This window comes from Centroberyx affinis, unplaced genomic scaffold (assembly GCF_046629955.1).
Source record: "Centroberyx affinis isolate AG114_WGS23_722 - 3 ecotype Tasmania unplaced genomic scaffold, CSIRO-AGI_Caff_v1 ptg002398l_1, whole genome shotgun sequence".
Taxonomy (NCBI): Eukaryota; Metazoa; Chordata; class Actinopteri; order Beryciformes; family Berycidae; genus Centroberyx; species Centroberyx affinis.
The window spans coordinates 122,935-146,216 of NW_027280650.1; the positions used below are offsets into that span (position 1 = coordinate 122,935).

Consider the following 23,282-nt stretch of genomic DNA (forward strand, 5'->3'; position numbering starts at 1 on the left):
TTTCATTGCATTTTACACTTAAGTAAAATAGACTTGTCTTCATCATATAAAGTCTAGATTGAGGCTGTAAGTTAAGAGATATCAAGGAGAGACCTACATGAACGTTCCCCCTTCTTGAAGGGAATTGACATTTGATGCCTCCCTGAGAACCCAGTTTTTCGGATAGGAGATGTTGGCCTCATAGTCCTCCAACAGCGAGTGTAGGCGTTTCCTCACAATGTTCACAAACACAGCTTAAAAGCAAAATTGTAATCACAATGTTTTTTTCAGTGAAATGCATTTTCAATGTATTGTACATAGATGTGTATAAAGATGATAAGGCCTGATATCTAACTGTGATGCTGAGGTTTCTAACCTTGTGTCTCGCTTCCATCTAGAAGTGTGAGCAGGTTCTCAACTCTCTTGGTGCTGAGCTCTCCACTGTCTGCTGCATCTCTGAGCATGCTCACTGCACTCTGTACACAACTCCTCACTAGATCTGTTGTGTCAAACACATCTGCCAAAACCTGAAAGCATCGTAGTCCAATTATGGCACTGATAGGCACTGAAAATTAAACTGATAATGCCATCCCATGTTCAAAATAGAACTCTCAAATCAAATCAAATCAAATCACCATAGCTTTAGTGAGTCCACATTTAATGTTGTAGTAAAAATTAATTGCAGAGCAAATTCTGAGATAAATTTATTTGGAAGCCAGACTAAAACAATCCCAGCTGTGGGCCAATGATCCTCATAAAGGAATAGTTAACCCCAAAATGAAAATTCAGACAGCATCTATTCACCCCCATGTAAATCAAAACTCCATTCAAATTGTAAGACCAAACACATTCCATTCCATTTTCAGCTATTTCAACTAGTGAAGTTAATGGGGGCAAAAAAGCATAAAATATCCAAATTTCTTTAAACGGCTTGTGCAGCACAACCCAAGTGTTTTTAAGCCAAACGACTTAACTATGGATCCAAAAGTATACTGTTTACCTCATTATCTCCCATATTTTCCTCACTGACAAAGCTTTGCTCTAGAATATACCAGTCACCCTACAGTAGCAAACAGAGTCTTCCACCAGAGAGCTGCAGGGTGCTTGCAACCAGAGCATTGTCAGTGAGGAAAATATATAAGATAATGAAATCTGGACCTCTGGACCCACAGTACATTCATCTGGCTTGTACTGCAAACACTTGCATTATGCTACACATGCTGTTTGGAAAAATGTGATGAACACTTTCTGCTTTAAACAGGTGTAAAAAGATGACCCCACTAACTTAAATAGTTTGGGAGAAGGCTGAGATAGAACAAACTCTGAAGCTAACTCATTGTGTGTATTTGATGGTCCAACCAACTTCAATGGAGTTGCAACTGCAACGGGGATGAGCAGATAATGATTGAATATTAATTTTGGAGTGAAATATTCTTTTAAGCTGTGTACTTTGGAGCGGGACAGTTTGTTGTCCTATGTTTAATCATTTACCACAGTGGCCCAACCATAATATCTTGATATCAGGCATTGCTCCATTTGTCCACAGAAATTTAGTTGATAGGAAGACGTTTCAAATTTTTTGGTGGCAAATGTTAAACTGCTGGATTGTGTTGGACGTAACCATGCCTCCAAAATTAGTTAACTGTATTTCAGTTATGTGATCTGACTGGTGATCATTATCAGAAGTTTGTGAATATGGGTCCTGTATTACACTTACTCGATCAGTGTCATCTGTCTCCATGACTTGTAAAAGAAAGAAAAGTAAAGGTGAGTTGTTGTTTTTTAGCATTGTAAAATATACACATTTATTTTTTCTGGTACAAAATCTATTTATGGTGAATTACCCTCAGGCGGCTCTTCAAAAAGCTCACTTATCCGTAGATTTTTCAAGGAATGAACATCAGACACAAACTCTTTCGATCTTCTGAGATCATCTATGTGAACTGACCTCCAAGGACCTGAAGAAAGAGACAAGAGGCCAGATTCTTGAAAAGCCTATCTATAAATCATGCTAATGAAAGACCTCAATTTAAAATCTTTAAACATATGTAAAGATTCAAATAAGCTTGGCCCATAAGCCTGCTGCTTTGGACTACTGCCTGTTGGAGCACATTTTACACTACTCTCTCTTTTATTAATCTTTGATTGTAATTTTGGTTTATGTGTTTTTGGTAATTTTTGTTTGTCTTGATGCTGCTTTCTTGGCCAGGTCTCCATTGAAAAAGAGATTCTTTATCTCAAAGGAACTACCTGGTTAAACAAAGGTTAAATAAATAAAATAAAAATAAATAATTTGCTTTTGCTCATAACATTGCGTACATAATGTTCACTAATGATTACCAGTAGGACTCACCGCCTTGAAATCCAACATAGGAGGTTCCACCCTCAATTCGAGGAAGCTTGATGACAAAGTACACAAATGTTTTTGTGCTGTCACTAGTGGCCCATTTGCTTATTTCGTTGATGCATGAGTACCTGAGGAATCCATACATTGTTTAAGTGAAAGAAAAAAATATCAAATTTGAGCGGACACAATCTTGTCACATGAAGACAAAAAGTAAACTGATTATGTGATGATCCTCAGACAGCTACATATTAGACAAATACCTATCACTTACTTGGCTGATGAAAGAATATTCCTACTGTGTGAGTCCTCATCACAGTCTGTTTGGATGATAAGCACTTTGTCTGCTTGTGTTGAGCCAAGAAATTCCCTGATATCAGGACATAGGCATGATGTTATCCACTTTGTGTAACTGATTTGCATTATTGGAAAATTATATACATTTGAATAAATGTAGAGGTCACTCTAGGCCCACACCTACTCAATATGGGTCATAAATTAATCAATTTCATCATTGTGCATTTTACCAAAAAGTGTAACCATAAGCATGTGGAAGAGTCTAGAATTTAGTAAGAAAATAGAAACACAACATGCCCTTTATACTGTATTTACACACCTGATTTTCTTGAGGAAGGAGTACTCTGTGTCAAATTGATGCAGTGATAACAGCTTGATATCATCAAGCTGTATCACATTCTGGAGTTGTTGAGTGTCTGCTGCAGTCAGTAGCCTGGAAAATGTTGTAACCTTCACGAAAAAGCAAAACGGTTAAAAAATACACCTCCCTAATTTCTAGAGTTTGCCATTCTTAAAGGAAAAACCCACCCTTGGATCTTACACTGTTATGTATCATTAGTCTGTGATGTTCATTGCATTCCAGGAGTTATTTTGTGATGAAGTGTTGTAAATTACCATTTTGTTGTACCCAATTTTCCACAGCCTTCCTCATCTGCTTCTATTTTAGGTAGTGATTTCCTACATTTCCCAGAATGTCTTTTGACATCCCCAGAGAATGGGTGTGAACTTCAGCATTCAGCTGTGGATTGTATGTGACCTGAGCTTGATATTGGATATTCAGTGGATATTTGTTTTTCCACCTTCAATAACTTGTGAAGCAAACAAGCAATTTTTTTTATGTAAAAACGCACACTCAAATGTCAACAACTTGTTTCCCATATAAACTGGCATGTTTAGTGCAAGCGGAACAAAGTTTTCCAGTCAACAAAAAGGGACAGTCATGCCCCTAACGCAACATGTCTTGTGGCTACATTGCATTCTGGTCTATTGAGGCTACTGTGGGTGGAGAAATTGGTCTCTCTGCCTCTTCTACGATAGATTTCTCCCTGCATGAATGTTGAATGTCGGTGCAGAATGATGGCTCTAGAAAGAAGCCCTCGCTCTTTGATTATGAGGGACTGACATCAGAACATGATGTTTATGGTTGATGTTTAAGAAAAAAATCTTCCTCCATTGTGGCTATGCTGGAAATATCTCAAGAAGATGTGTCTCATCATCTACGTTTAGCCAATCATACATAGAAAATAGAAAAATACACCACCAAACAAAATGAACCCAGGAATGCAAGGTCACAGGAATGCTAATATCTGTTTTTAACAGTGTTATGTTTTAGGGTGGATTTAAGATTTGACAGCCTAGTAAAGAAAATTACCTCTGTGAAATAGAAGTGGGACTGTTCTGCCTGCTGTGTGTGAGAGACAATGAAGTCACACAGTGATCTGTGCATCTCCCCTTTAACATATTCTTGCACCAAATATTCTCTTTCGTCATCAGACAATCTGGAGTTATCCAAACGAACAACTGAGTCTGGAGTTGCACAGTGAAGCAGAATGTTCTTAGCTTTGTCTAGAACATTCTGAGCATCTGCGTCATCACTCAGTTTCTCTGTTACTTGCAGGACCACAGAGGAGCATGTGTCTGTGTGGTAGCCGATGAAGACATCACTTGGCACATAATGTTTTGTCACAGGGTGTTGACTGCTTGCAGAGACAAAATCATTGACCCATTTCTGTAGTTGTTTGACAGTGTCCTTCTGCTCATTCCTGAGGACAGTGTTGATGTCAAGGTAGTGTTTCTCCAACCTGTTAATCAGTGGTATTGGAAACTGCTTGTAGACCACCTCTTTCTCTTCAATGACAATAAGCCTGAAGTTTTCGTGAACTCTGCACTTCACACGATGGGTTCCTAATCCAAGATCGACATACTTTTGACCCCCTAGGGTCACATAGTATTGGTTGAGAGCATCATACAGACTTTCATACAGATTCTGGAGGTTCAGAAGCACAACTGTCTGTCCTGTCTCCATGCAGACTTTGATACGGTTGATGTTCCTGCAAATCTGAGTGTACTCTTGATCCTTGGGGAAACTTGACCCAAAGATGATCTCCGGATGGATTTGGTCAGAGAAGAACATCTCTTGTAGAATCTGAAGAGCTGCATAGTTTTTTGTGAGGATTAGAAGGTAACGACTTTCTTGTGCTTGGCAAACTGGAGAGATACTTTGCTCTACCAAATCAAAAGCATTGATGCTGCCATTTGTGAAATCATCTTTAAGCTCTTCGCTGAATATGCTCATTACATTCACATCATCCCTTCCACTGAAGTTTCTCAGGACTGCTCGAGTGATTTTATCTGCAGAAGGGCTCTGCTTGGAGGCTTTGGTATCTGAAAATACCATCTTTACAAGGCTGTAGAAATCCCGCAAACCAAAGAAACCTCTGCCTTCTTTGCATATTGTCATATATGCATTTGCAAAGGGCTTGAAGAGGTGTTTGATCCTTTCAAGAATCTTGATATCAGATGAGCATATCCCCTTTGCACTTTTGATGAGCTCATGCTGGTTTGGGTCTCCACGGGACACAAATATTCCACGATTCATCTTGGCAGGGTCCAATGCCCAATTTGAAATTCCAATGAATCCAACCTTTTTGTGAGGTAGTGGCTCATCATCAATGCAGCCTTCTTCCAGTAATGGATGCAGGGTTTTCAATGGCATTTTAGGGGAATCTTCAGCCAATCCAATCTCATCAAGAACAACTACCGAGATGTACTCATCTAGGTTTTTGCTTTCTTGAAAGCGTGCACATTGTTTGAATGTGTTGATGATGCCTTCCGGAGTCGAGTGAGGGCTGCACTGGAAAGACACCAGATGAATCTGCTTCAGTCTCTTGTAAAGTTCAGAATGTGATGCAGGGCCCTGCATTGCATCTGCCACCAGTGTTTTGGACAGAGATTTGGAGCTCCCAGGTTTCCCAACGATAAACAAGGGAATTCTTAGCTCAATACAGATTACCATCATGAAGACATTCTCTTTCAAAGCCTCATTTCTGGCTATTGTCTCACCCATTGGAACACCACTGAGCAGAAGGTCCTGCATGAGCTTGATTTCCTGCCGTACTCTCTCTGGGCTGTATTCACCACAAAGGATTTGGCTGATAGTATCCTGATATTGCCCTTTGGTCTCCAAGCAAGATTGATAGCACACTCCAGTGGCCATCAACAGTGACCAAATAACTCTGTCACTAGCAGGTGAAAGCAGCTGTTCATTTTTGTTTTTTTGCCTCTGGGACCGCTTCTGAACAAATGCTTTCAATTCCTCGGCAAACATGGGATGATTTTTGTGGAACCACACAAACACTTGCATGCAGCGTTCAACATCCCTGAGACTGACAAAGCTGCATTCATCTTTCCTCTTCCTCATGAATTTTTGAGATGAGGACAACACCTCAGTTATCTTTCTGATATAACTCTTGTCAATCAAGTTGGTATCCATCTGTCTTTGCACTATTTGTTCAATATACAGTTGCTCCGTTGAGTCATTGAGCTGCCCAAAGTCCCAAACAAGAGGAATCATGCTAGGAGGTAAGACTTGGACACGATACACCAGCTGGCGGAGAGGTATGGATCCAAGTCTGTCTTCAGTCTCCTCAGCCCTGACCCTGTAGCCCAATCCAGATGCCTCCAGCCTTTCAATCATCTTGTCTGTGTGCTTCCTATAGGGGTTGCATGCAGCAATAATCTGCAGTCCTGACTGAGAGGAAAGCTGTTGTCCCTGCACAGTGTTATCACAAATGATCTCCTTGATGCTGCTGATGGCTTCGGTAGTGTTTGCCTCATCATAGAAAAGAACAGAGTCAAATCCATGTTCCTCTTTATTGGTACTTGCCAGAGTTTCTGCTTCCTGCACTTTGGCATAAATCATTTCTGCTGTAGTGCCTCCATGAACCTTGACCAGTTTCATGTTTTTTGTAGGTGCTCCACACCTTCTCAACTCACAGAAGAACTTTATGAGCCTGGTCTTACCACATCCTGTCTCACCCATAATGATGACCGGGATGCCACACCTAAATCTCATATGGATCGCCATCATTTTGAGTATATTATCAGTTGTGAGTTCATAGGTTTCATCAGGATCAGTTGGCCACTTGATACCAAGCACACTGCACAGATGCTCAATCTTTTCAGCTCGAGGGAGGTGATCAAACTCCATATTAAAAGGGACTCTTTGAAGTCTTAAGCCTGTGTACAGTTCCCGAGTCATTATGTTTCTCTTGATCACTTCTCTCGTAGAGGGATTAATGGCATCAACTCCATTGTGGTCATTAAGCTGAAGGTGAAACCCAATGAAAGTCATGGACATGTGGTCATCATTGAAGAAGATGTATGGATGTGGTTCAGATTCCCACCTTTTTCTGATGAGGAATGGGGCCAAGTCTCCTTCATTAAGCCCGCTGAGGTCTATTTGTTGCCTCCCAGGGCTCTGGTCAGCAATGCAGAGTGATGGGGTGGCAAAGTCTTTGGACATCAAGATCATGAACTCAACCACAAAGTTTTTGAACCCATGCAGAGTGTCTCCGACAAACTCGAAGTTGCAGAAGTCTGAAATCTCACAGTCTTGCAACTGAAGATTAAGGAACCAGGCAAAGTTTCGCAGCTCTGCCCACGATGGATCAATTATGCCACAGTAGATAAAGAGGATTTGAAGGCACTTTGCATGAGTCCCTTCAATGCCACGGTAAGTGAAGTTGTCAAGATTGTCACCGTTGTGAAAACGTGTTAGGTATTGGTATGGTCTTTGATAGGATTCACTCCTGAAACACTCGTCATCCATGAGGGGGTCATCACTATCCAGGTCAGGGTTGTCTCCTCTTCTCATTTCCAATGCCATAACCTCCTTTGGTGGACGACACAACACCTTTGGAAAAACCTCAAAGAATGCAAAGTTTTCCTTTTGTCCCTAAAAATAGACAGAGATATATCTAGTTTAGAATAATTTGTAAAATCAAGTCTTTGATCTCATTAAAAGATTTGAAGAAAGTTACACATGCCTTCATCTCCTCCCACTTAGATTATTACAATTCCTTGTTTACTAGTATTAGCCAGTCATCCATGTCCCACCTACTGGTCCAGAATGCTGGAGCTAGGCTTCTGACGGGTTCAAGGAAAAGGGACCACATCAGCCCTATTCTGGCCTCTCTCCACTGGGCCCCAGTGTGTTTTAAAATTGATTTTAAGGTTTTGTTATTTGCTTTTAAAGCCCTGAATGGGTTGATCCAGGCTTATATATCAGACCTCTTAAGCCCCTATACAATCTCTAGGCTTCTCAGGTCTTACGTCATGGGGCTCCTGGCTGTTCGCTCAAGGTCTAAGCTCAAGGGTGACTGCCTTCGCTGTCGTGGCCCCTAGACTGTGGAATCTCTGTTGAATCTGTCAAGTGCTGGCTCAAAACTCACTTTTGTCTAGCTTTTAAGACCTCTTGATTTGTCTGGTTGTATGTGTATGTCTTGTGTTTTCTACATTGACTTTGTGCAGCGCTTTGACATTTAACTAAATTAATTCAATAATTTAGATTTAAATCAATAATTTAGCAAAATGAGTTCTTGTGGCACAAAGTCTCTTTTGAACTGACTAAATGCAGTGGGAATGTAAGTGTTCTCTGTCCGAGCTGCAGTAGATCACTAGCCTGTATTGGTGTTTCCACAGGGAACTCAGTTTCTGAAATCACTACATTGACTTTGTGCAGCGCTTTGATTGACATTTAACTAAATTAATTCAATCATTTAGATTTAAATCAATAATTTAGCAAAATTAAGCTTTTTCTGGGATACCAGTCACATTTCAGTAAATGTCTCTCTCTTTCCTTTCTCACCATTTCTCTCCACTCTCCACTTAGAGGTGATAAGTCAGGGTGCATAGAATGTAGGATGAAAAAGAGATAAAGAAATAGAAACTTGACATTACATGATTTGACAAAATGGACAACATAGCTATATCTCAACTTACAGATCCGGGTTGCTCATGCGTGGATTCTAGTAACTCGATGATATACAAGTGTCTGTGGCTACATTGCCACATCAACCCATCAGAGTCCATCAGGTACCGTAGAAAGAACAGCTTGAATAGGAATTCATTCAAGCCTTTCCGCACCTGGAGAATATAATTTCTATTGTTACAAAATATTGATATTTTGAAACTAGTATTGTACAAAACAAATTTCTACATCTCAAGGGTTCTCTGAGAACCACAGTGTTGTTTATAGCATCCAATAAGTTTCACTATCAGGGTTATATAAAGACTCCTTACCGAGGATGTGACATCAAAGTGAAACACCTTGTGATCTTTGTCTCTTGGCGTGTTGTACAAAGACTGGAGAACCTTGTGGTCATCAATCTCATGTTCAGTTAGTCGAATGCACTTCTTAAATGCACTTCCTTGTACACTTCCCTCCAGCTTTTCGTACAACCTTTGTACGTATAAGGACTTGCCTGTAATAATTTGATAACCATACATGAGGGCATCAAAGTGATTGCGTTCTTACTAGTTAATGTAACTGACTTAATGTAAGTTTCAAATAAAGTTATTTCGTATTGTTTGTAAATCATGGAGTGGAACAGACTGGACAGCGATTTCAGGAAGTAGAAATTGTGTTACCCCAAGACACAGAAAGAGATTAGCTTGAATTGATCAAAGTTTCAGTAATAAATACTATGAAATAAAATAAAATAAAAATGCAACCAGCAGCTAGTATAAGTCACTATATGTTGGTCGGTCAGTTGATCCCAAATGTTTCAACAAACTTTACTGTGCATTTGCCATTGCGGGACACAGCTGCAAAGACTCTATGTATGAGCCTCCTTACTGCATCACTTTGAGCTTAGCTTGGTTGGCAAAGCATATGTTTGCTATGCCAGAGATCACAGGTTCTAATCTACAGTGAGTCAATTTAGCACTGCCATTTTGTCATGCATGATGGCTTCCCCCAAAACGAGTAGGCCTACACTCTTTTAAACATGTTGCAGTCTAATTCTTGAATGTGCATGCCGGTGGTGGCAATGTATGCCACCAAACGTCCTGGCTGGCCTGGTCTTTCTAAAAGCACCAAGCTGGTTGCAGTTGCACAAATTACATGCTTGTTTCCTGCATGAGAGGCTGTTGATAACAGCTCTTTTCTGTAGTGCTCACTTGAAAATATTCCAGCAAAAATGTATGCCTCCCAAATACTCCAAAACTGCTGACTTTAGCCAGTTTTATGAATTCTGCCTTGGCAATGTATGTCAGAAGCTAATCCCATATCAAACTGCACAGGTAATATTCCCTCCTTTATGTGAATGACTTCCTTGTAAAGAACATTACTGGCAGCCACACTTTTGCTTTGATGGATTACCAATAATATCACAATCATACAAACTGAAGACTCCTAACAGTGTTTTAGATGAACTTCTTAAAATATTGAAGCTAATTAAAAAATCTGAAACTGGAAATGCAGTTTATCTACAGACACAGGCAAACATGATCGAATAAAACAAAAAATATACTATGGTAGTTTGCTCATGTAGATAATAAATGTACTATGTGGTGCTTTAAAGGACTACACTGACTTGTTGGGAGTTTGGCTCCGGGAGTAGGGATAAAACTTTTACTCATCCAAAGTTGGCATTTTTTTTATCATATGGCCTGTAGATTCATAACTTCTGAAAGCAATTTCAATCTTCATCATTAGTGAAGTCCATTATGTATCTACAGTGCAAAAACTTTAGCTGTCTGGCTAACTTCCCTCACTTCTTGTGTAAACAAAACAAGTTATGCTTGAAGAAAGAGAGATCTTCTGCCATTAAGAGTGCATTCTTCTTGTCAAAGGTTATTTTCCTTTTAGTAAGTTTTGTTGATAATCTAATTCCCTTACTTCAAATTGGGCTACAGTGTTAGGCTAAGTGATATGGAGTGAAATAGTAGGACTCACCAACTCCTGCTCGTCTGGAAGAAACAAGCCCAACAGATTGTCCACCTTTGAACACAGAGGCAGCGCTGTTGTGATCTGAAGGGACAGAGTAATGTCTGGACAAGTACTTCTGAATCCTTCCCAAAGGTTCTTGTGGCACAAAGTCTCTTTTGAACTGACTAAATGCAGTGGGAATGTAAGTGTGTTCTCTGTCCGAGCTGCAGTAGATCACTAGCCTGTATTGGTGTTTCCACAGGGAACTCAGTTTCTGAAAACACTTCTCCATTGCATAGCTAACATCATAGCTTAGCTGGTCTGCCCAGAGTACTGTGTAAACCTTCTGGCCACGGTAACCTGGTGTGAGACATCTCCTCAGGAAAAGCTCTACTTGCTCATAGGTTGTTTCAGGAGTACACAGGAGAACTTCATCATAGCTGGGCAACTGCTCATAATCACTGGTCATGTATAAGCAGATGCATGAAGCCAAGATCTCATCATGTGGGCAGATTATAAGATTAGGTTGACTAGAGAAGAGGCCTTTTGGGAGATTTCGTCTGACTGAATTATCTTGTCTCTCTGAAAGCACTGGTTCCTCCAATTCATCTTCATTTTCTTTTTCTGTGATGGTCATCATTTCTAATAGAGCTGCTAAACTCCTTACGTCCAAAAAGTCATGGAAAACGATTCCCACATTCTTCATGTAGCCATTCCACAACTCTTCCAGTTCTCTCAAATCAACAGCCTGGTCTACCTTGTTGGCTGGATCATCAACTGTAGCCTGGCTCTCACAAGCTGAAGACACATCATCCCTGTCATCCTGGCGATGAAAAAGACTTTGAAATTGGATGTCTTCCTTCTTCCTATTGCCAGGTTCAAATTGGTTGTGAAACCTTGTCCATGTCCTCCACACATCTGATGCTGTGCAGTTTGGTTTGATGAAAGAGAGCATCATCAAAGCTTTGTCCTCTATTTCTGCATTCACATTTGTTGGAGTCAAAACACTGCACAGGTAGACTATCTGTTCCGCTGTGAAGTAGTTCAGGTAGTAGTGCTCAGATCTCTGTTTGTCCATGAAGTTTTGCCAATCATTGAGAAACAACTCCATCTTCTTTGACAGTGCTGTTAGTTGTTCAACTAGGTTTCCACACACTTTGAGGTGATGTAGGGTCTTGCAAAAGTTGAATTCCATAATAATACAATGGTCACTCTGGGTTTTGCAATAAATCTTAGCTTCCCAACACCTGAATAGTGGGTTCCCTGCAGCATAGAGGTCTACAAATGCCCTGCCAAGTCTTTGGACATTGTCAAAAACCTGAAGATGAGGAAGATAAAGGGAGATTACAGGCCAAGTAAAAAATTGCAGCAAATCCAAAAGTTACTTGGACATAGAACTATACAAAAAAATTGTATTCCATTATAAGTATTCCATTTATTTATATGCAATCACAGCAGACTTAAAAAAATAAATTTCACAGGACAAATTTAAAAGACATAACCAATCTATCATACCTCAGCAAAGTGGTCTACTTCACTCTGATTTTGCTCCCCTCTTCCAGACATAAGCATGAGTTTATTTTGCAACTCCTTCAGCTCTTCTAATTCATAGGTGCGCATCATGTTTTTTTCACGTCCTTCCTGAATTTGCAGCATCAGGGAAGTCTCTAAATTGAGCTATTGAAAGAAACATAATAGATATGATATGGAGCCCATTAGTATGGTTTAAGTCATTTGTTGACCCAAAAAAAAGCCATATAATATGATTTGCTATGCACTGCCAGTGTTGATAGGTAACAGGCTGAATTCAAATATATTACCTAATTATATTAACTATGCTGTCATTATTATGATCTGCATTAGGGCCATTTTAATTTATTTTATCTTTAATATTGATTGATTGATTTGATCTGCTTGACAGACGGTGACGGAGAAGGGGTTGACAAAAGCACAGACATCTAGCTACAGACATCTACTAGATGAAATTGCCCTGGTAGGCCTACTGATTACAGACTAGCCAATCCTAGTAGTTATGAGTCATGAGTTTTTGGACTACAATCTTTATAGACAAGAAACACTGGAAAACTGGAATGTCTGGTCACCCTACCCCTGGGTCCTAGTGCTGCCGGTGCAGTCACCGAACTCTGCCCCATGGACGGGCCGGCTGTGGTCTATAACATGGCACAGAGCACTGGACCCTCTATGGATCCTATTCTATTATGTTAACTGTGAGTGATAGAGTCTATACTATGGGGGAAGTTAAGGCTAAGGACATATAAATCTTGTTTTTATCTCAATAATAACCCTAATATGTCCTCACGGAAGCAAAATTTCAAATTTCAATCTTATTTATCATACCTTTTTCTGGTTTTGTGCCTTGATGATGTAAATTCCTCTATCATTGATGGATGTAGCCAAGGACAGAGATGAAAGTTCAACAGATCCATGACTTTCCTTGACGGTCTTTAACCACTCCAGATGGCGTGCCGTGTCCCGCTGTAATCACAGACCAAACACAGAGGTCTATCAATGTATATGGCAATTGGAAAGGGAAAGGTTGCTGGCATTAAATAATAATCTCACCTTTTCTTTGTTTTCTACAAATGACTAATGAAATAAATTGTTGAAATTACTTGTTGAAATTTAAAAGTTAGGAGTTTTAACATGCATGGCTTTAGCTAGCTGCCTTCATAGGTTACTCCTTTTTCCCAGATGAGGTGTAAAATGTTGATTGAAAAAAATGTTGCTGTGTTGGTTGGCAGAGATGCAACAATTAACTGTAATAAAGGATGGAATCTAACCAGCTTCTTTGGTATATTCTTGTCATTTTCAAGTGCTTTCCACAATTTTGTCAATGACTCTTTGAAGGCTTGGAAGTCAGAGTTTGGCTCAAGTCCGTAAAGCACGGAAGAGTAACCAAGGACAGCATCATGGAAACACGCCACTCGATCCACATCCAGGGCATTTTCTCCAGCAGAGATGGATGCCAGGTCAACAAACACTTTCAGCTCATTGATATCTGCAATGACAGCATTTTGTATCATTCATTGCTGATTTACATTAGCTAGTACTAATGCTTTTGTGTATGTCTTGGTAACCAAATTATATTTACCTTCAAGTGCTTCTTTAAGCCACAGGACAAAGTTTTTGCTCAGACTGAGTTCCTGAAGGCATTCCCTGCGATCATCTGTAATGTCCTTAAGAATGTTTTTGGTCTCTATCAAGGTGTCGTCAATGTAATCCAGACTCTTTTTCTTAAAGTCAGCTGCATTCTGAAAACAATAAATGGTATAAAATTGTTGAGTATATGATTCATGATTTCAGTTCAGAAAGCTTTGTAAAAAAAAAAATATTGGTCTTGATGGCAGAATGGGGTGTCCATTTTACATTTTCCAGTGGATTTTCCTCAAAATTCAAATATCTAGAACTGAGGGTGGACGTTCTATCACAGGTAAATGAGTTCCATTTTCAATGTATATTTCAATTTATATTATTATTTAATTTATTAAATAAAGAACAGATCTAGCCTCAGAGTATAAGAGCACATTTAAGCCTTCAACAAAAATTTGAACAAAAAGACAGATTTCTGAGGGCAATATACTCTAATATACTCAAAGAATACTCATAAATATCTGGAAAATCAATCTGCCACAGCTCAACACAGCAAAACATTCTACTATATCAAAAAGTCTTGTTTAATTTGTGAACAGAGGCCATGTGAGCAAGACCGCCTCTAATGGCTTATTGGTATGAACTGGCTTCTTTTGGTAAGATCTTGGTTTTTCTAGTGTCAGGTCTACTATGTATAACACGTTTGCTGGAAGCTTTTCACAACTCACCATTTCTAGCAATTTCTGCAGTACTTCAAAGTCTCCGTCTGGACATACTGTCTCCTTGATAGTCATGATGATCCTGGCAGATTCCACTGCAAGATGAAGATTGTGGTATTGTTCGATCTGCTGAATCCTCCTCCTGACCCATCTTTTCTTATCAGATGGATTGGTTGTGCACATTATCTCCAAATCTTTCTCCATGTCATCATAGCTTCCTTTGTAGACCTCAAAGATACTGTCTACTTCCTCCAGTGATAGAACTCCCCTCTTCAATCCGTCATAGAGCCCTATGTACTTGTTGTAGCAGCTCTGGAATATTCTGCTGTAGATCAGATCTAAAGTGTAAATTTCTTCATTTCCATCAAGTTGTTCCATGTCTTCTGTGTCCTCTGTGTCCTCTGTGTCCGGTTGGTCTCTTGACAGCTCATCCACTTGGTTTGCCCAGCACATTTGGAAGATTAAGCTCTCCTTAATGGAATGTAGTTCAGATGCCATCTGTCGTGTCTCGTCACAAAGGTTGAAGTATGTGACCGAGCCAGTTACAGCAGAGGTCTGTCCGTCAAGTCTGTTAACCTCCATGAACTCATCCAAGGTCATCATCTCAATGTTATGTTGAATTTTTTTGTCCAACCCCTTGAAGTCAACTGTGGATCAAAATTACATGATTAATAAAAATATTATGCATAAGTTGTTCCAGTATAAATCCAACAGTAGGGTGTCATGGCCCGGTCCTAGACCACATTTACTTTCAGTTCTCCAGAAAAATCTCAGCTAAGTCTTCATTTCATAGACTCAGGAAAAAATATCAAAATTGGTATTGTGTCAAAGCAATTTTGACCTTTAATTACACAGTGACGTGAAATTCTGGATCTTTCTATCTAAATTGTCAAAAACTACTAAGAAGTAGTAGGTCAAGCACAAGCACAAATTGTCCCCTATTTGAAAAGACCCAGGACATGTGATCCTCAAGGTTTAGAGTTTGCATTGTTTCATTACAAGCATATTAAACCATGCAGACTAAATGTTTCTAATGACACTGAAGACCAGTGTTGGGTCTAGGGCTGGGCAATAATTCCATATTATCGTCTATCGTCTTTCAGTGGAATCATATCATAATGATGATATTGTGATATCGTGACACACAATTCTGTTGTCTAAACTTATAACCAGAGATGCCAACCTCAAAAGATCAGAAAGTGTAGTAAGAGGTCTGCAAATGTGTAGTTTGTCACCTAAATGCATAGTTTTCACTGTGGCATACAGACCTGACACTTGATTAACATGCAAACTTGTTTTACAGGCATAGGCTGTAAGATATGCGCACTGTAAATAAGGAGATAATTATATCTTGTTTTGTTTGTGCTGTTGCTAAAATAAAGGAATTTAAGCAAAAATAAGCATATGTAAAAGTAAGCATTCTGCTCATTCAATGGTATTTTCCACTGCACTGCTGTAGCTTAACTACACCAGTTGCGTTTCAGTCCATCTTTTTTGGAAGGATCGGATCAGATATGTAGCCATTTACTTCAACGCAGCTGCTGTCCTGGCTGCAGCACGCAGCATGTTGACGATCTGAAACGTAGCCGGATCGGAGCCGCAACTTTGGAGCTATGCATGGCTTTTATTTTTGTTGGACTATGCAGCGGTCTGTTGTGTATTCGAGCCATATAAATCAAGAACTATCTCAATTCCAGCTGTTCTCAGCATCACAAACTGATTGAGATATCTGACAATCATGGAGTCCGAATGCCATCTAACTTTTGCTGCATGGAAATGTTCCTACTACTTTACATTTATCGAAGTGATAGGTGAAATGCAAAGTGAAATGCAAGCTCTGCCCCAAATCCTGCTCTCCACTGCCAGAAACACTACTTAAAACTTGAAAAAACATCTCAAGAGTATCCACAACACCACAAAGCTTGAAACAAAGGAGCAGGATAGCAAAAGTGCCAATAAGAGAGATGTCATTCCCCAATCCACCTGCCAGCATATCAGCTAAAGATAAAAAGTTACATGATGGCCTAAATGTGTTGACTCCAGCAGGGTTGATAAGACTTGAGAAGAGTTACTGTCAAAGACATGAGGCCACTATCAAAATAAAGACTGAAATAAAGACATTTATGTCTGACTTGGATGGCAGCTGCGTGTAGAAGAAAACTCAATGACAGAACATGTAAAACCTACATTTTTGAGGCGGAATCTGTCAACCAAACAAGAGGATGCAACTACCGAAGTTTTACAGACACGGTTACAGCAGGATGTCTCTGAACGGTAGGTTGAAATTTCACTGTTTTCATACTTTCTCACCGTGCGTGTGTTAGATCATGACACAGGCCACACTCTCTCTCAAATCTAAAAATGAATATCTTCAAAACGACAATAGATATCAACAACCTTTTAACCTTTCAACCTTTTGGTCTGTAGATGCTACATAAAAATTTTGGTGGTGAACGGTAAAACGGTGTAGGAGGAGATGTTAAAAATGTGTTTTTCAAATACTTTCCAGGCAGACCTTGAGTACAATCACCTGGATATGTGTACATTGTAGGCAAAAAGGACTTGGCCACCTGGAGATTCGAAACCCTAGACATTTGTATCCCAAATGTGCCACTGGGGAGACATGGTTGCCACACATGTTCTCACAAGTCAAGGCAATGACATCACATGTGCAAAACTGGGGTATTTTTGTCTATTTAGACTTAAAATGCTTACAACAGTCAAAATGTTAGTGATAAAATTCAGAAAAAAATCACACACCATTCTGCTGGTTTCGGGTGTATTGTCAAATATTTTGTTTAAGTTTGATCAAACATTTGGCGAAATAGAAAATGTTGTGCATACAGTACAAATTACAGCAAGATATTGAATATCACTGCGGGCTCACTGTTGATCTGAACACCCTTTGAAAAACTTGATATCTACCATCTGTGGAATGTCGATGAAAATTTTGGTAGCATATGAATGAAGACTTGTGGAGATATCGATGTTAACTGATTTTGCATATTTTGAAAAATATAGAGTGACGGACTTCTGAATTGACCATAGGTTGCAGTGAGGCAAACTTTTGTCACAATTCAGTGGATGTACTGAAAAAATTCAAATGTTTTGAATTTTGGAATGTGAAATGTCTAGAAATTTAGATTTGTTGTAATAAGCCACGCCCATTTTAATCAATCATTACAAAATTTCATGCATCGACTGAGTCATGAAACCTAAATCGTGCAAACCGAATTTCGTACGAATCCATGTAGCCGATAACGAGATATACATTTTTCGCATTTGTGGTGCCCCCTACTGTTCAAGATTAAAACAGCTGTGCACACATGGTCATTGATGATATCTGAACATATTCACAAAGTTTTGTGATGATTGGACAATCGGTCATGAAGTTACGACAATTTAGCTGACAGGCCATGCTCTCAAATTTAAAACTTAATATCTTCAAAACAACAGTAGATAACAACCTTTTAACAACTTTTTAATGAGATAGGTCTGTAGATGATACATAAACATTTTGGTGGTGATCGGTCAAACGGTGTAGGAGGAGATGTTAAAAATGTGTTTTTCAAAACTTTCAAAATATCTCAAAAACTTTCCAGGTGGACCTTGAGGTTCCAAATTGCAAAGCTGTAGAGTATGGTCACCTGTATAATGTGGAGTTTCGTGAAAATCGGACTTATGGTGTGGAAGTTATGGCCTTTAACATAAAACCTTTAATTATAGCGCCACCTTCAGGCCGATTGGGTTCATTTTTATAGACCTAGTAATGGTTACCAATATCTGTCATTGGGTCAAATTTGATGTCTCTGCGATGTACCAACTCATGGGAATTTGCGCCAACATCGATGAACAACAATAAAATATAGCCGCAAGCGGCCATGAAAGGGGTTCAAGCCTTTTCTGAACGGTACTGACGTTGCGAATAAAGTGTCAGTGGTTCCGTGGACATGGTCCAAATATATCCCTTGATATATCTGCCAAGTTTCGCGATCATTGAACAAACGGGTGCGGAGTTACGGCCGTTTTCGTGTTAGGCCACGGCCATTGACTGGCGTTTGCGGCGCCCCCTTTTGGTCGAATCGCACAAAATTCGGTACGCATGTTCGAAATGCCATTCCAGACAAAGCTGAGAAGGTTGGGGCCGATTATGCAAATGGACTTTGATTTACCAGCTATTGCATGGTTATCATACCATAGGCCCCACCTACTTTCACCAATGATGACAAAACCTCTGATTTTGACTAGTACATCCTCCCTGAACACAAATTTCACGCAATTTCGTCATCTGGATTAGGAGATAAATTTTTTTGGCATTTATGGCACCCCCTACTATTCAATTTAGCTGACAGGCCACTCCCTCTCACAACTTTAAAAATGAATATCTTCAAAACGACAGTAGATATCAACAACTTTTAATGAGATTAGTCTGTAGATGCTACATACCAATTTTGGTGGTGATCGGTCAAACGGTGTAGGACAAGATGTTAAAAATGTGTTTTTAACATGTGTACCAAGTGTGTACCAAGTTTTGTGAAAATCGGACAAACGGTGTAGGAGTTATGGCCTTTAAAGTAAAACCTTTAATTATAGTGCCCCTTTCAGGCCGATTGGGGAAATATTTATTGACCTAGTAATGGTTACCAATATCTGTCATTGGGCCAAATTTCATGTTTCTGCTTGAACCCCTAACCAGCACAAAAACAAAAGGGTTTCAGTTCTTCGGGGCTTGAACCCCTAATAAACCAGCACAAAAACAAAAGGGTTTCAGCCCTACGGGCTTGAACCCCTAACAAGAGGGTAGGGAACCCCTAGTAACATTTCGCTCTCACAAGGTGCAACGTCTACTTACCTCTGACATGTTTTGGAAGCTCCTGGCAGATCTGTAGAAGACCCTTGACCAGCTCCTTATCAGTATGGACAGCTTCTGCTTCCTCTTTTCTTAGTCTCAGTAATCTTCTCATGTTTCTGTCATCTTTACAACGACCATCATCACACAAGCCATCTAGGATGAGAAAAACACTTGCATGGATGAACAGAAATACATAAGTGGAATTACTTGCTAGTATTTCCTAAACTAGTGGTGGTGCTGTGAAGCTCAATGGGTAGAGCATGGCACTAGGGTCAAGGGTTTAAAGAATATGCATTCAATGTACTGTATTGTGCTCTGGATGAAAGTTTCCACAAAGTTATATATGGAAGAAGAAGAAGAAAAAGAAGGAGGAGAAGGAGGATGAGGAGGAAAGGAACACACAGAGGACTTCAACAGTCAGCACTAAATTCAATGGACTCAACTAGCTGAAAACAGGCAACAGAATCAAACATTTCACTGTGTCTTCAACTGGATCCTAGTCCACCGGAAGTAGTTGACAAAACTGGTGCCAGGCACCTAATATGGAACTCAACTCAAAACTCCTGTGCAAAAGTTGCTACAAAGCTGTCCAAGGCAAGTGACTTAGTAAAGCATCCCTGTTCTGTAACATTGCTTGTTTGTCATGGTATCATAGTAGTATCGAATTTTTAGATATTAAACTTAGGATTGGTATCAAAGTCAAAATTCTCATATTGTGACAACAGCAACATATACAAACAACTTCAACCTCTAAATTAATTATTGGTCATAGTCACCTATCTTCAGCAACTCAGCAAATTTACGGTCATTATGGAGGATTTGGTTCAGAGTTTTAATTTGGATGTTGCCACTGAGGAATTTCTCTGAAACAGATTTGAATGCTGAACTCGCCACAGTCATCCTGATTTGAGCATCAGCCGACAACTTGTCCATCAGTTTTTCTCTTGCACCTGAAAAACAAGCGAAGTACAAACATGAACAACACAACATTTCAACTATGAAGCAGTAGTTCACTAAAATGTGGTTGTTTATGCGGAGAAAGCCTAGCCACTGGATTTGGGGTACACCTGCAAAATGTCACTGAAATAGTGATGTGACCAATTTTTTGGGCCAAAATGATTCCGCTCGTGCTTGCATTAGTACATACATGTGGACAGCTTATTTTAAACTCCTGGCTGCTATTTACTTTTAAGTGCTGCTCCGCTGTCCGCTTGCTTGCTCTCAATGCTGTATATTAGAAACTAGTATAACAGGCATAAAGAAAGACCATTAGCACTAGCCAGTTAGGTGTCCCCCAAGTACTAGATAAACTGTGTGCATCTATGGAATATACAGTAGATGAAGATATGCACCTGTCATTTGGAAGATAGTTTTGGCCATGGGCCAGTTTAGAAGGTGCTCGATCACAAACTCCTCGCCTTCAATGTAATGTCCATTGGCGTCGGTGGGCCATGACTTCAGCACAATCACAGACATCAGTTTCCCAAACTTGGTGATATCATGTTTCTTCAACAGAGCAGAAACAGCTCCACCAGATTTATCCTAAACAGAAAAAAATGTATCATGAGACATGATGACTGAATCAAAATCATGCACCTGAACAGTTTGTTCAGTCTGAAACGTCTGATGCAGCCACTGAGCTACTCACCCATATACTGGCAACTGAACTGCTGAACAAACTGAACAAATGAATCACTCACTCATTTGTACTGTCTTTTGACTAAAAGGTGGCCCTGCCTACCTGCCTGAATGGTTTGTTCAGTCCAATATAGCAACTGAGCTGTCAACCCATACACCAGCAACTGAACTGTAGAATGAACATAACAAACTGTACAGTATTGTGCTTCAGCCATGAAGTTGGATGCTTTTTGGGTATAAGAGTTTTCAAATTTGTGAATTTGTTGCAACTTCAGCCCATTCTTTGGAGAGTCAGACAGCACTGAAGCCACTGCCCAGGCAGGTAACGTCCCTAACACTTGTTTTGTGTTTACAAACGCGTCAGCTTGCTTAGACTGTATGGAGCACAGTCCAACCAGACACTGACTGATTAGGAATTTCGATTCAGTTCCCATGCTGATTTTGTGCTGGGGTGTTCATCAAAAAACCTACCTGACAAATAGCAGCAACTGCCTCCAAGGCACATTTCTCCACTGAGTTGGACAACAAAGGCTTTGTCTCGCTCAGTTCTTCCATCTTGTCACAGTAGAATCTAATTTGATCCATTGGGGTTTCCTAGAACACAAGCATCCAGATGCTCTTGGCGGTTTTGTTGTAGAAAGTACACATGTAAGGCATGTTAAAACAAACACAAAGCCTGACTTACCCGTTTTAGTTTTCCTTCAAAGTCATCGTTGAAGGTGGTTCTCCAGACCGTGGTGAGTTCCTTATGACTGAAGCAGCATGAGATTAACTTGTTCCATACCTAGAAAGTGAGACAAGACATGGATTTCAATAGCTAGGTTTCCACATAAGGGCTACATAAGAATTGTCAGTGCTTGAGCCATATCAAAATGTCTCCAATATGAGATCAAAACACTATTTTATATGTGCAACCATGACAGGGAGGATAATTATTCATTGCTGTTAACTCTTACCTCAATTTCATTTGGTGAGGTAAACTGTGTTCTGTCGTGCCATGCATTCAGCAATTTGTTTGTGAATGTATGTCTCCGCCATTCCCTCATTGTTTCCAACGTCTCCCCAACTGCCTCTTCATGGATTCTCTCTCTTGACTGGAATAACAGTGATCAGTTTTTATGGATACCTCAATATTTTGAAGTTTAGCTGGTTATTTTTCATCACCAAACACTTGTTTTAGTGGAAAACGCTTTACATTTGTTCTTTGATTTCCCTAACTCTTGGTAAGCATATTAAGCATTCCTCACTGAAACCAAGAGATTCCCTATGCGTCTTCCTTTCAATGAGGAATGCCAACAAGAACTTGTTTTAGGAAAACTGGAAGATGAGTGTAGAGACTTTTTCCCATAAGATGTCAAATGTTTGGTGGAGAGGAATAACCAATGACCAATTCACAATATCTAGGTATCCGTTTAGGTTGTATTAATCATTTTCTCTACACACAATAGACAAAATAACGAGTATGGAGCTATTGCTGTGCATTGGTCCAAAGCATCTAAAGTGCTCACTATGCTTTGGTATGAGGATAGGGATGTGTAGGCTGTCAAACACACTGAACTGATGGGCGAATCTCACCTGGGAATTAGCACAGACATAATCTCCCGCAATCAGACAGAACAGATCAAGGAAGTGAAGGGAATTTCCGAGCGGTCTGGTTCTGTACTGCAGCGGCAGATAATACTAAGAAGTCTCACTGCAGTTTTCAAGCAAAACTCTTCATACTTGTCATCATAACTATGAAAAAAACAATGAGATAATTTTCAGTGTATGCATGAAGATTGTCACGAATTTGAAATTTGTTGAAATTAGTAGATATATTACAGCGGTAAATTTAGTAGATTACTTTTTTTTTTTTTTTACCTGTTTTTTTGTTGGCTTTGTCTTTCAATGAGATGAAATGTCAAGCCTCTCATGGCCTGTAAAAGTACATTTTAGTAGTTTAGTACTTTAGTATCAATTTTAGCAGATCCGAATAACAGAGGAGTATGTAGGCTAATTTGTAGACATGGTTCAACGGGAGAGATAGTTTGACAAGTTACAACTTTAAAGCGACTAAAATTCAAGCAAGTGGTACCTTTCATTTAGAAAATATGATGATATGGATACATACCGCATAGTTGTTGTAAGTGATTCCAGATTTGAGATGTAACAGCATGTGATGAAGAATGTCCAAGAGCTCCACGCGCACACTGGATATGAAGCTCATTAGATCATCCAGACTCAACAGAGACATCCAGGAGTGCACAAGCAGACGATCAATGTCCGCCAAGTGTGCATTCTCTTTCATCATCTTGATCATACTCCTATTTCAGAGTCAGGTCGATGTTTGTGTCAAGCAAAAATTCAAACAAAAATAAGTGTGTTTACTGATCTCAAAGATTGCTTGTCAGATAATCACTGCATCTCAAC

The 23,282-nt window shown here is 39.7% G+C and overlaps 1 protein-coding gene across 1 annotated transcript in view; it reads right to left on the bottom strand.

Annotated features, from left to right (window-relative positions):
* Positions 1-23,172, bottom strand: part of LOC139656169 (E3 ubiquitin-protein ligase rnf213-alpha-like) — a 59,396-nt gene extending 36,224 nt beyond the window's left edge. Inside the window, 26 exon segments of the mRNA XM_071533672.1 lie at positions 98-233; positions 356-506; positions 1,697-1,722; positions 1,824-1,937; positions 2,333-2,454; positions 2,598-2,693; positions 2,940-3,070; positions 3,993-7,577; positions 8,624-8,767; positions 8,924-9,105; positions 10,581-11,871; positions 12,069-12,230; positions 12,912-13,049; positions 13,355-13,572; positions 13,666-13,825; positions 14,393-15,030; positions 19,236-19,388; positions 20,012-20,185; positions 20,588-20,777; positions 21,345-21,467; positions 21,559-21,657; positions 21,830-21,967; positions 22,449-22,507; positions 22,510-22,607; positions 22,734-22,789; positions 22,984-23,172. Coding sequence (XP_071389773.1) covers positions 98-233; positions 356-506; positions 1,697-1,722; positions 1,824-1,937; positions 2,333-2,454; positions 2,598-2,693; positions 2,940-3,070; positions 3,993-7,577; positions 8,624-8,767; positions 8,924-9,105; positions 10,581-11,871; positions 12,069-12,230; positions 12,912-13,049; positions 13,355-13,572; positions 13,666-13,825; positions 14,393-15,030; positions 19,236-19,388; positions 20,012-20,185; positions 20,588-20,777; positions 21,345-21,467; positions 21,559-21,657; positions 21,830-21,967; positions 22,449-22,507; positions 22,510-22,607; positions 22,734-22,789; positions 22,984-23,172 — 8,573 coding nt within the window.
* Positions 23,173-23,282: the final 110 nt, after the last annotated feature.